This window comes from Perna viridis, chromosome 14, assembly GCF_037379345.1.
Source record: "Perna viridis isolate PV_CMFRI_1.1 ecotype Kerala chromosome 14, ASM3737934v1, whole genome shotgun sequence".
Lineage (NCBI taxonomy): Eukaryota > Metazoa > Mollusca > Bivalvia > Mytilida > Mytilidae > Perna > Perna viridis.
The window spans coordinates 16,881,313-16,895,445 of NC_142458.1; the positions used below are offsets into that span (position 1 = coordinate 16,881,313).

Here is a 14,133-nt window from a genome sequence, read left to right on the forward strand (position 1 = left end):
GAACAATTTGAAAACAAACGAGATAGCATCTTTAAAGCGTTTGAAACACTGTATTATCAAACGTGTTTTGAAAGTGAAAACATCAACCCAATCAACATATACGAGAGCATGATGTGCTTACATCCTATAGGTAGTCAAATAGACAAAAGAAAACTGTTGTTTGTTGGACATTAGCTAAAAATCCAAACAGATATTCTTGACTAGACTATTTTCCTTCTTGGTGGATGGAAATCATAAACACTATGACCTTATTCTTGATGTATGCAACATTATCTACAAACAAGTCTACGGGGAATTTCCCCTCAAATTAGCTAACAAAAACAGTAAACGACAACATTTCAAGTGTTCAAAATAAATCATGGAAGACTAGAATTGACAGTGATTCCAAATTCAAAAAGTTTCGCAACATACATAAAGCTGTGTCATTTTACAATTATTGGAGAAATTCAAAAACTTATATTGAAGTCAGAACCTCATTCATCATTACCAAACTTCTTATGGAAATACCAGATAATAAGGTTAAACTGTGTAAAGTATGTGGTAATCAATTCGCGGATATATAGGTTCACGCGTGTTGCTCCTGCACATGCGTATATCCATTACGTGATTTGTTATGGAATGTCATGACCGGAAACTTTGAGTTTGAATTGTTTCTACAACTGCATTCGTATAACGACGATTCATTTTTTTCATACTCTTTTAGGAAAGCTTCCTGAAACTAATATGGATGATGGCGATTTACTTAACTTCAGAAGTCTTAGCCATACTCATGTGATTCAATCCTTAACGTTGTCAGTAGGTACACTCGGGGACAAATTGATTCATGAAATAGTGTGCGTCAAATCTCCCCCATATCTTCTGACATTATGTATATAGTGATTCCTTAATGTAACTGTATTTTGATATCATGATTTTTGTTTATTATTGTCATGTATTTATATGTTAAGTATTTAGTATTATGCATTATGTATTATATATTCATAATCTCATTTAATGAGAAAATAAAGAAATGAATGAATGAATGAAATATACGATCAGTTCAATTTGATCGGCCTCGTAAATATTGTTATTCGGTGGGAAAAAAATAACCGAAAACTACAAACAAGTTTACTTTTTATTGCTGTGTAAACCTAATAACAATCTAAACATAACATAACCATGACAACGCAGGTCAATAATCATATCACCATTAAAAAAATAGTGGACCTGGCATTTGCACTTGACAATAAAAAAGTGCATTGTATATATGTAAGCTATATAGTCCAAAGCTACAATATTATCATTTCTCCCTCAATAGATCTCGAATAGGAACAGTGTGAAATGTATGATTTCGATACAAGGTTTGTTACACTTACTGTCCAAAATGTCCAAAATGTTAGGCTTTTTAAGTTAACAACACTCGTATACTGAAATTTAAAAAAAAAATATCTTCTGAAGCGCTTGTGGATGCATTGTTTACTTATGCATGTACAGTAGATTTGCATTTAAGAACTGCCAAATTTAGTACCTAAAAAATCCACCAGTTTTCAGCTCAGATATCTGACATCCCCAGCCAAAAGTGAGAGACCAAAAACTGAGGATGGTGTGCAATACAGTATGAGAAATTAAAATTTTCCAATTATTTATTGAAAGTTTTTAACACAGGTTTTATGCTAGATACCACAATTTGAGGCTAGTTGCATAAAAAACACAGAAATCTATATGAACTTAAACCGAATTCTTAACGATTACTTTAGATCGAATTTTTTCAAAACGTTTGTGCAAGTAAGAGGTGCTAGGTAAACTTTGTTAAACATGTATGTAGATTAGACAAAAATGACCTTTTAAAATATTTTAATCAATGGTAAATCAAAAACCACAAAAGTCTAATTTTGTTCATGGAGTGCACCTCGTAACTTTATTAACTAATTGATAAAGCAATCATAAACATATATGTATATACCGACAGATAGCATAAGCCAGTACCTATGTATTGTATTAAAATATTTTAGAAATATACCAACAACAAACATTTTACCATAGAAATCATGCTAAGTATATGTTTGTAAATATGAGTGGCATTTGATAAGCATTAATTATTGAATATTAGTATATGAAAAAATTTCAAATTGCATTTTAAAGTCCTTCAAAATATTCCCGTAATACATCTAAACACTTTTTAGTCTAACAATTAACAATCCATTTTTCAAACGCTGTTTTATTATCACTTTGTGGTATATTGTTCATAAACTGAAAAACAGCACACCCAACTGCTGACCGGCTTTCAAATCTCCTCCTTCGAAAACGTTCCTTGTTGAACTTATTAAGCCAAAAGTCACATGATGCTTGATCTGGGCTGCATGTAGGATATGGCAAAGTTTTAAAACTGTGCACTTCAAGATATTCTGTAACCATGGTAAACTTGTGCGCGGGTTCCTTGTCATGAAGTTACTGGTACCACGGGTACCGGTGCGTGGACTGGCAGCTTTGTAGTGTTTAACCACTTCCGGCAGAATTTTTGTAGCATAAAAGTTTCCTGTAACAGTTGAGCCTTTCAGGAGAGGATTTTTAGCAACAGCTCTCTTGGCATAAATTAAAAACGGCATACGTTACTCTCTCAATGTCTCAGTTATTCTCGCAATTTGTCGTTCAACAGTTTTATCTCCTGTTACAATTTCATTAAGTCATACTGTTCATCTTTTTTCTAAAAAGTTGTTTTGGCACAATTAATCCGGTTCTGTTTTTGTTCATAGGTAGGTAGATGGGGTACCCACCTGGCACAAACCTTGGGTAACGTCAGCTTTTGTATTAAAATTGTAAAAGTTGCTGACGAATTTATCCCTGAATATGAGGCTAACTTTTCAATCGTATATCTTGCATCTTGAGCTATTAGTTCTCTCAAAGGATCTATATCTTTTTCACTAAAAGCCGAAATTGGCAGTTTCCTGTCATCCTGTACGGCATCTGACCCTACTTAAAATCCATGTGACGGACATGGAACTGTTTGATAAGACAAGGCAGATGTGCCGTAAAATTTATCCAAATTATTTTTTTCTTCGCAGGACGAACTTCCTAACACCGACCGAATTAATCAATATGCCCTTTTGTTCATGCGTAAAATCATTCTCTTATTCAGCTTTATTTATTCCATGGTTTAATACCATCGAATGCAAATTGCTCAGTTGTCAGAGTTGAGCATGAAAAGTCAGTGAACGCATAAGAATAATAAAAGAAAAAATAGAGGCATTCATAGATATAGTTCTGTGAATAATGTTCATTAATAAAAATACGCGAGGTCAATGTTCAGAACTTTAAATACTTTCAATAAAAATATTTCTTTCATCGTAAACCCCTATTCTATTTAGGCATCGACGAATAGAATTTAAGTTAATTTATCATGCATGCATTTCAATTATTTAATTTACCAGAAAAATATATTAAAATACTTTTATATGACCCATTTTATAAGAAAATACTTTCATAAATCTACCATAAAATGTTCATTGTAATGAATTTAAAACTATCAGGTCTCGTGTAAATTGGCACCCGTAGCAAAAAAAGACCGGAACTATAAAAAAAAAAAAAAAAACTGTGACGTGCTAGCTTTTGAATTGTATTGCTTAAATGCTTAAAATTATCCGTTTCCCGTAAAACAAAATTATCAAATCGTTTTAGAAATTAAGTTTGTTAAAAGAGTGCCTTCCATAATAAAATACAATGCAGTCAGTGGTTGAAATATCAGGCAAAGGCTATAAGGTTCTGTTGTGTTTTTTGTTGTCGTTTGAAACTTACATGAAGCAATATTAGTATCAGAAGTATTTGAACAGCTTTCATCATGTATTCGTCTGGCGTTTTGGCATGTATGGAATAATAATGCAAATGATCCAGAGAAAGCGCAAGGGTTGTACACAAAGGCACATTATAATTAATACTGATGCTGTATATTTACTTACAAATAGTCCTGCTTTAAAAATAGAGCTGTAATGGTGTGGACTCGGAATACCATTATACGTTTCTTTAACTCTAACCGAACAAGTCACCTTTTGAAATAAAATGACAATACTGGAACACAATTTGTAAGAATTGACGTTAACAGTATTCAAAGGAGCAAAAGTAAATATCCCTACTTGTTACAATAGCATTCGTGTCAACACGTTTAGAAAAAAATAACACATGAAACATGATGTCCTTATGTTGCACGCAAGTTCAGAAATCCCCTTCCAAAAAACAATATATTGTAACATGTTAAGGGTAAGGCTTTTTGACTTGATGTAAAGGTTCGGTAACCTATGTTTCTACTCAGGCACTATCTTTTCTAGTTTTGTTTATAGCTTGAGTGGAACACTAATGTGAATGCCGTAGACACTCACAATTACATCATTATGTATTGTGCATGCCATTGTTTGCTATTATGTATTTTAGGAAAGTTCGTAAGTACAAGTTCGTCCTGTCACCCGTAATCAGGTCCCCTCTTTAGTTTGCCCCTCCCATTCTAGTCCTGTTTCTCACTCGTCATTTCATGTGTACGGGATATATTGTTACCCCAGAATAAGTTCCGTTCAGTCCATTTCCTTTTATTGTATCATGTACCGGTTAAATCACTGGGCGCCGCCATCTTCCGGTATTTTCCCTATTATCGTTTTTACGCATGTGCGGCGTCTGTTACCATGACTGGGGGCACTCAACCAATAGTTCCAAGGGTCCCCAAGGGAGTACAACACCCCCAACATCGTCTGCTTCTGGGGGAATGTGACCCGTTACCAGGGCTAGATAACTGAATAACCCTTTATAAGTGACCAGAGCGCTCCAGCACAGTTTTCCAATACCAACGAATTATTTCCCTGTGTACGTACCCCATACATACATATATATATACGATCTTAGTTTACGACCTGTTGACCTGACTCAGTTCCCACGAAAATAATCATCCCGTTCCGCTATAGTAGTCATGTTTGCTATTTATAAACAAACCAAATAATGGGTCCCCTGATTATTCTCTAGCGCTCTGGTGGGCTTTTTATAACATATAATTGTCATTGTTAGTTATATTTATGCTGTTTGTCAATAGGCATAATGAATAGTGTATTAATTTGAATGGATAATGTTCTTTATGAAACATGATAGTTGGAATCAATGCCTTACCGTTTAGCTACCTTGGAGTATATTGCCATGCTACCAGTGCATTTATAGTATAAAGTAAATTCTTTGTAGTTACAAAGACCATAGCCCTAACACATTAACACCGTGACATAAACAACCCCCCATCCAACTTTACAATATATATATCCTACCCGATACCATCAGACATTGTCCTGTTCGGTTACATTATCTGCTCATGTTAGAGCTCTGAATTAACTTACGAGGAAGTATCACTCAGTTAACGAATGCTATATTTTAATTTAGCCTAGTTGGCCGAGTATGTCAGAGAATAGAAGGGGTTTGAATCCCCTTGAGGGAGTGACCAAATTTTTATCGAACATTTGCAATCTTGCATCGATTCCAGAGTTGGGGTGTAGCTTAGACTTGATCAAGTATCTATTGACATGTATCATTAATTTGATCCTGTAAATGAGCTGTCCCATACGTCCATACATCATGTACTAAGTTACCCTAAATTTTTCACAAGAGAAGAAATGACCCTGCGAGCGAAAGCTATATTTTTATATAGCCGAGAGGTCTAGGGCGCTGGACTTTTGCGCAGGCGATTTTGCCATAGATGTCACAGCGATACGAGCCCGAGTACCGCGGAGGGAACGACCAAAATTGTTCTTGTTTTTTTTTTATTTTTTAAGATACAATTATCTAAAACCACAGGTGCCAATCTTTTGAAATTCGCTAGATCTGATTACCTCATTAATTGATTTTTACAAAAAAAATGTGACTAATGAGACTCAGTAGGTAGCAAAAACAATGTAAGTATAGGGTCCTCTTTAAATGATAAACTTTTTGTTTTGGTCAAATGGATAATTATAGATGGTACGACTACATGATCTCAACTTCTCCAGATGAGCGATTCAAGTACACAACTGTGTATATTAAAACAATTTTTAACGAATAAAATCATATAATATATGGTCATCCTACCTCCATGTTCATCGTGAAGTTAGGTCTCCAGTGGGTTTGTAGTAAATCTGTATCCAACATCTCAATCTTATTTTTGTTTTTTATGTCAGTAACATAATATCCATTAACATTCCAGAAAACATCATAGTAAAATATCTCACTTGCATCAAATTTACATCGGAATACCGTGAGGTTCGCAAAGAATTTACTATCTCCAAATTCCGCATATTTAAGATGAGCGGAAACGGATGGTGTTATTGTCACGTTTGGATAAGAATCTGAAAATTTAGAGGGGAAAATGTGCTTGTTAATACAGACATTTTCATACTTGAATATAAGCATTTTAATTTGTTTATTAAGAGAAACGTAATCAATCTCCATTTAAAACCTGGCTCACGACGCTTACTTCCTATACATTAAAAAAAGTTACAAGCACCCGAACTGATACATTTACATGTTTATAATAATCAAAAATCAAAAATTTTATTTTGCAACATATTGCTATTGCAGTATAATAGTACATTTTGCCTACCTACACATCCTGGATAATATCCTGTTTCTGAAGATAGACCGTCTTCACATTTAACACGATCGTTTCCTTCAATACAGTTAAGTATTCAAATATTCACCCACAATGTTATGTGCTATTTAATATTCAAAAACAGAACAAAAAAACAAAACAAAATTGAGTTTTCCTCATATTATTATTTACATGACCTTCACCGGGCAGCACATTGGGTGGCATGGAAGTAAATGTTTGCTCATTCTTCGATCTTCTAAGAAATCACCCGTGTTTTGTTGGTGTGTGTGATGCTTGTTTATTATCAGTGTATTGAATGTTTTTTTTTTTTTTGTTTTTTTGTTTTTTTTTTTTGTCATTCATGTAGTGTGTCCTTGTCATTTTTGGGGTTCTCAAACGTGTTTTCGCGTGGCTTTTTCATCTTTGTTATCCAATATTTGCATTTTGCTTCTCTTTATTTGTTCCTTGCAATATTAAAATACTTTTGACAAAACGAAATGAAATACAATGTTCGCGCCTGCAATAATTAAAATGTAAATAATACAACATACAAGCCATCTCAGTTAAACAAACACATGCATTTTAATGTTAAATCTTCATTTCTACATTGCCTCCTACTGAACATATTCATAACTTTCACTAATATTCAATCCCTGCATTTAATTGTCAAGACACATTCATTGATATCAGACACGGACCTTGATATCATAATAATCATTATTTTGAACATCATTTCAGTCATTTACATTAAATATCATTTCTGAGATTGCATTACTTACCGAAACAGTAAGATGAATTTGGCATCGTGGGTGTTAGTTGGTAAAGATAAACACCATTTTGGCACTTCAGAATAGAAATATTCCATGAATGTTCACAAATATCATTGATTGTTTGCATACAAACGGGAAAAGTTGACAACCCATTTTCAGGCAGAGTACCTGTGAAGAAGAAAGTAACTACATATATTTAAACAAAGGTTTTAACGTCTAAATTGTAATATCCACGAGATTGTCGGAACCACTGTACTCTTTTGTTTTAAATGCTTAAATATTGTTAGAAACGAAATGTTCTTAATTCAGAATAAAATTTCATAGAATTGGTGATTTCAATACTGTTTAAAGTACCATGTTTGGTAGAACTTGAATAGAAATATAGCATATATATTTACTCTTATTTCTGTATTTAGTTCCTCAAAACTTTGTATGAGTTTTTTCTAATTATAATGAAAGGAATTTGCACGATGCCAAGGGTATGGAATGATCATTAATAATGCAGCTTAATGCGTATCCCCATTTTTGAAAGCTATATAGTAAAAGTCAACGCCTACAAATTTCTGTAATTTGCTTCAAACAGTTAACCCAGCACTATAGTTTGAGTCTTTAAATGGTATAGCTTTGAAAATGTCTAATAGTTATTCTTTGAGTTGTTTTAAATATGGCTAGTTTTTAGTAAAAAATATTGGCTTGTTTTTCTACACAAACTCGTTTGAAAATACAAAAAGTATTTATTTTCTTGGAAAATAATAGGAAATACTAATTCAATTGTAAAATAATACTTTAAAGAAAACAAAGCATTTATGTTAATGAAAAATGTAATAAGGCTCAATTAATACGTTGAATTTTACGACCATTTCAAGATTTATGCAGGAAATCATTTCATAATACAGAAATTGATTGCTTTTCTAAAGAAAAATATATTTTTGAGAAAACAAAAGTTAAATTTAGTACGCAAACATAGCATGTTTATATCAATATTTGTTGTGTTCTTATATTTTCCTTTGTTGAGCCCCATATCTGACATTCGTGAATTATCTTACTCTTTAGAACTCTTTATTGTAAACATTTGATACAAAATAGTTGGAAGAAACTTCTGTAGATTCTACTTTCTTAACATTATATTTATCAACTGACTTTCTTGGAACTTTCATCAAATTATGGGTAAACCATGTTGGAAAAACTCTACCTTTTCTTTTAAGTCTGAATGAAGAAAATTTTCTAGGCACTTGACAAAGACAAGCCCACGACACATCATCTTCGAAGTCGTTCTTGTATTTCCCATATATACAACCAGAACTACCCGAGGCCTGATTGATTCTGTATAGAAGTGACATATATAATGTTGACCATTCTGCCTTAACAACACAAATATGCCCCAAAAATCGTGATGAATTTGGCATTTAAGCTAATAGACGATTGCAATGAGCACACTGCAAACAATAATGGACAACCCGTAGAATATGTCTTCAAATTGGGGCAGATAAATAACACTATAAAAACTGTCTACATATGAATGTTGTACAAGAATTTGTTCCTTTACTTTAAGAAATTTTTGTCATTATTCTTGACCATAGTCTATTAGATCCTTAAATTTATCCCAAATATGGTTTTAGTTAAAATCCAAATAAACAGTTAACAGGGAAATGTGTCGTGAAGACATGCGTGTGAAACAAGGCACATATTTGACGGAACTTGATTTGACGTGTCCCAATTTTTGACACACATGGACCGAAAGTTCCAGTGAGCTTATGCCATCACTTTGCGTCCGTCGTCCGTACACGTTTACATTTTGCTCCACAACATGAAAACTTCTTAACCAATTTTAACCAATCGTGGCAGAAATGATGTTTGCAAAAGCCTTCTGATTGGCTTTTTTCAAAGATCAACTATGATACCACAGGCGCCAATTAGGAAACTTGATAGGGTTAATTACCTGAATACCTTCTACAACGATCCACTTTTTGTGTGGCTCAGGTGATTCAGTGGATGGTTGCGACCATTTGCCATTATAACCCGATGGGGAAATACATTTTGGCCTATTCCTTAACCTTTACTGAGCCTATGGTGACAAACCTTGTCTCAAGTAATAGTATGGATAACTTTTACATCTAAAAAAGTTAACAAGGTATTTAAAAGTAATCTAGGGAAGCAAGGTTATAGGGTAATCAAAGGAATGTAATCCAGAGACAAAGACCAGACATGGAAAATAGACATACACAACAAAGAATAACTAAAATCATACATATATAGTAACAAAAGCAAATGAGCAACTCGGACTCCACTAAAAACTGGGAGCATGGACCAGGTGCACCGGTAGGGTAAGCGTCCTCTGCTTTTCTAAAAATACCAGCCGAGTTGCTCATAAAAAGTCAGGTCCGGGGCAGACAAAAGAGGAAAGAAAAACTATGACACGTTGAAAAAATCAGTTTTCAAGGTGTAGATGGATACACCATAACAATCCACGAGTTTATGATGACGACCATAAAGCTTCTGTAGTGATGACCAATCTTGCAGCAACATAACCCTGTTTTGGAAGCCTATTTGGAATTCTTGCCTGATACAAAAAGTCTGCGTAGTTTCGGCAAGCTCTGACATAACGTATGAGTTGTGATATGAACACCCCATACGCAAGTGCTGAAGGGATGTTGCCCCAGATTAAAGGAAAGTTGACAATTCTGAATGAAAATTCATCACGTTTGTCGTAAAGTTTGGTTAATAGTTTTCTTTTATCATCGCTTTCTAAGTGTAGGTCAAGATATGAAGCTGCCTTTATAGTGTATGTAGTATCCTTTATCTCAAGTTCTTTGGGGTAGATGCAATGTATCAAATCCCAAAAATTAGGATTGTTTAAAGATAATAGGTCATCTATATAGCTAAACGATATTCTTTCTTTCGGATCAGATCAGCTATAAAGTCACCCTCATAAGTGTGAATGAATAGATCAGCAAGTAGAGGAGCACAATTTGTTCCCATTGGAATGCCGACCATTTGTTGAAAAACGCGTCCACTACACTGGACAAATATGTTGTCGATTAAAAATTCCAGCATTTTGCAAACAATCTTTGTCTGTATATTTGGAAAATGATTTGGAATTATTTCTTACAAAGTATGAGGAATAACCAAGAACTATATATTTGTATCTATGTGTACCATCTTTTTTGGAAAAACGATGTTCTATGTTTTTAAGTCGGGATTTTAACTGCGTTTGTGGAATAGAAGTATCCAGTGTAGAAAAATCATAGGTTTTAATGCTATTATATCCTGATAATAGTCTTGAACTGATTGTCTCTAAAGATCTTTCGAATTTTTCAGGATCCGCATTGAATTAATACCACTACGGGAGTAGGACTGCAGACCCTCTTTGACAGCTGTGAGTATAGAAGTTTTGAGTCAATAACAATATATTCACGACCGATACAAAAATTGAATTATTGAAATAGCACGACATTAAACTAAATACATAGTGCCTAATTATGAAATACATTCGTTGTCTCGAGGGTCGTTTAGTACTTCAATATAATTTTATAATTTCATCTACATACAAGGCCGATTTTTGTAAAAGGGTTACAGCCAAGTTGTTTTTATTGCATCCACCGTGCCAAGTGATATGCCCACGAAGGTTTTATTAAGTACTTTTGTATCACAGTTTGTCTGCTTTTCCAAATTTAATTATTAATTAACGCTACTAGACCAAATGATGACTGATATGACCATCCACAGTCATTTTGTGACTGATACAGGCATAAAATGTCTCAATCAACACTCTTTCGGTCTACGAAATATACATTTTGTCTACCACAACGGTAAAAGATGTTGCATTAGTCATTTTTGTCAATCTAAATATAATAAAATGTTTTGGTAGACATTTTTTGCGTATGTCAAAAGATTATTTTGTTGAGTTGGTTAACAAAAATGTCTACGTTAACACTTTTGTGTTGGATAGACAACATGTGTCAACCTCAACGCAACAAAACGTTGTATTAGACATTTTGTGTCCTACTCAACACACTTGCTTTGATGTTTTCAGATTGTCTACTTCAAAGCGTTTTTGTGTTGAGATTGACAAATTGTATTTTAAATAGACACGTTAAGTGTTGAAAAGATCAAAATATTACTAAGTAAAACAAAATAAGCGTTTAAATAGACAAAATGTGTTTGCATCAGTTATATTTTGACTGTGCATGGACATTACAGTCATTATTGTAGCCAGCAGCGTAATTATGTTTACCATTTAGCCAAACAGGGTTTTTGGTTCCACAATGAAATATTCCTGGTGGGGACGTTGCCATATGTTCACCAGAGCTACTTAGAATTCTATACCATCCCTCATTTATGTACTCATCGGATATCGGTTCCTCGCCTGTCTGAAGAATGTACCCTGTCGATCTCTTCTCTTGATTTTCGATAGAGCTACTGTTCAAGCAATACACTAAAAAATGTGAGTAATGTGTTGGTTCATTCATATAACAGATTGTTAGCAGTATGGCGTATGACCTCTTTTACATGATTAAAACAGAACGATTCAAATATTATAATAAGAAATTGTCCTTTCATAACATATCGATTTTAAATATGAAGTAACACAAAAACAATTAAACTGGTGTATTGGAAAGCTATATAGAACTAAGATAAGTTCATAGATATTAAATGAAATAAAGACAAGGAGCACTGTCAAATAGGAAACCAAACATTTAAACAGGATTCAGTAGTATACACAGAAAATACCCTGATATATTCATACAATTATTGATTATTTCCTACATTCTAAATACTATAACCTAATTCTTAAAGTAAAACTGTTTAAAAATAAAAAGAACAACCTGAAATAGCTTTATATATTTTTATGCCATAAAGGTTGGTTTTTTCTGAAATAAGGGTATCTGGAAGAGTTGTAGATTCCTCTAAGTATTTGTTACGTCGGAAAATAAACTTGTGGTTAGAGTCAGTGTAGTAGAAGTTGTCATTGTCCACGGCTATTCCGTACGGATGGTTGACAAAGAGAGTATTTTTGTACAAAAGTTTTACGTCCGTGCCATCTATATTCGCACTTCTTATTTCATGGAGACTTGCATCACACCAATAAAGCCTGTCTTCATCTGAAATGTTTTCAACAGTTATTGAAACACAAGAAACAAATGCTGGTAACAAAATGTAATAAAACGAATTCATTTACCGCTTAACTAAAAAAATGATATGTTGTAATTGTGATTTATTTCATAAAGTACCTTACAATACATGCAAGTTCGGCTTTTTTGTATTATTTATTGAGACAAATTTTCGCATTTCTCATTTTCCAAGTTATTAAATGTAAAAAAAAATGTTTAAACAATTATTGAATTGATAGTATGTAATAGAAAGTTATAAATCATCATTTGATAAGTAATTTTAGTGCCTTTTACAGGTTATAAGATAACTAAAAACGTAGTTGTAATTTGTAAGCACGTTTTTGTACTTCACAAACTACATCTTACCAATTGCGAGACCGTTCGGCCATTGCACGTGAAAATGGTCAGTTATGATAGTACTTCTTTCGCTTCCATCATATTTACACCGCTCGATTTTAGGAGAGGTTCCCCAGTCACTGAAGAAAAGTAACCTAAACAAAAAAATAACAATCGTTTGCTTTATGCAAATCTTGCATTCGTATTATCATGCAGATTACTTATCATTTATTCAATATTAAACCATAAAATTGTCTTTGTTTACTTTGTGCTGCATGTATTCTTGGGTTAAGATTTTGTCCTGTCCAAGCAATCTGGTCGTTCTATATCTTTGAAATGTATGTTTTAAGTCAGGACCATTGTGGTACCAGCTACCCCGTTGATGTAAAATCTACTTTGTTGGATCGGATTTGTGTTTGGTAATTTTGTTGTTATCCGTTGCTCCATTGGTACCATAAATATATTTAAGCAGAATTCAACTGATACAGTGACACTTCATTTTGAGACATTGTCGAAAAATTATGTATTGTTGAGGCTTTAACATGGAAAGCACGAATCATTTTGTCTATGTGCTGCTTGATTCTTAAGAGAAAATACACTACAATGTGGAAGTAAAGACAAACGGTCGACGACATTACAAGTTAAACAGAAAAAAAAAACATACCATCGACGATAGCAAATGTTTATTTTTAGCCATCTCCGCATTAGTTAACGTATTTTTATCATGATTCATTGTATTACTAAATGAAATCGCCAAAGTGTGATCTTTTTATGGGACCCCTTACTGCCTCGTGGTGTTGCCACACTTTTAATAGACCATACTAACTTACAATATGGTGGGTGCCACTGGTGGAGCAGAACATGCCGACCCTTTTTGGAGCACCTGATATCACTCCTGGTATTTTATTGGAGTTCATATTGCTAGTACATTTTTTTAGTGACGGCTTGTTTCCATTATCTTCAGATCTAAAACTTTGCTGCATTGGTTATGTAGATCGACCGTATTTCCTGTTTTTAAGTTCAAGCCATGTACTTGGGTTTTGACTTATTTGAACTATCCCATGGTTGACGCAACGGTATTGTTGTCAATGATATTTTGAAGGAAATGTTGAAATTGTTAACTATTTTAGGGAGTTCAAAGTGAGGGAATGGATTTTATTTTTGTAGTGTATGTTCGAGATTTTTAAAATTAGTGTATATATAAAAAAAAATTCTAGTCTTAAATTATTCCAATAAAAAAAGACTAGATAATGAGACAATATGGGAAGTCAGTAAGAATCACAAGAGGTTTTTTTTTTGCTGAGCCGCTATTAGCCGAAACGCAAACGCGTTTCATCGTTATGATATCGTTAAA

General features: G+C 33.5%; 1 protein-coding gene across 1 annotated transcript in view; it reads right to left on the reverse strand.

Moving 5' to 3' along the window:
• The window catches only part of LOC148598413 (von Willebrand factor D and EGF domain-containing protein-like), a 28,547-nt gene extending 15,063 nt beyond the window's left edge, over positions 1–13,484 (reverse strand). The window contains exons 1-8 of the mRNA XM_088562182.1: positions 13,444–13,484; positions 12,810–12,934; positions 12,159–12,434; positions 11,567–11,767; positions 7,342–7,500; positions 6,575–6,640; positions 6,064–6,320; positions 3,933–4,019 (exon numbers count right to left, since the gene is read on the reverse strand). Of these exons, the coding sequence (XP_088418308.1) occupies positions 3,933–4,019; positions 6,064–6,320; positions 6,575–6,640; positions 7,342–7,500; positions 11,567–11,767; positions 12,159–12,434; positions 12,810–12,934; positions 13,444–13,484 (1,212 nt within the window). The remainder of the gene's footprint in view (positions 1–3,932; positions 4,020–6,063; positions 6,321–6,574; positions 6,641–7,341; positions 7,501–11,566; positions 11,768–12,158; positions 12,435–12,809; positions 12,935–13,443) is intronic.
• Between the last annotated feature and the right edge of the window lie 649 nt (positions 13,485–14,133).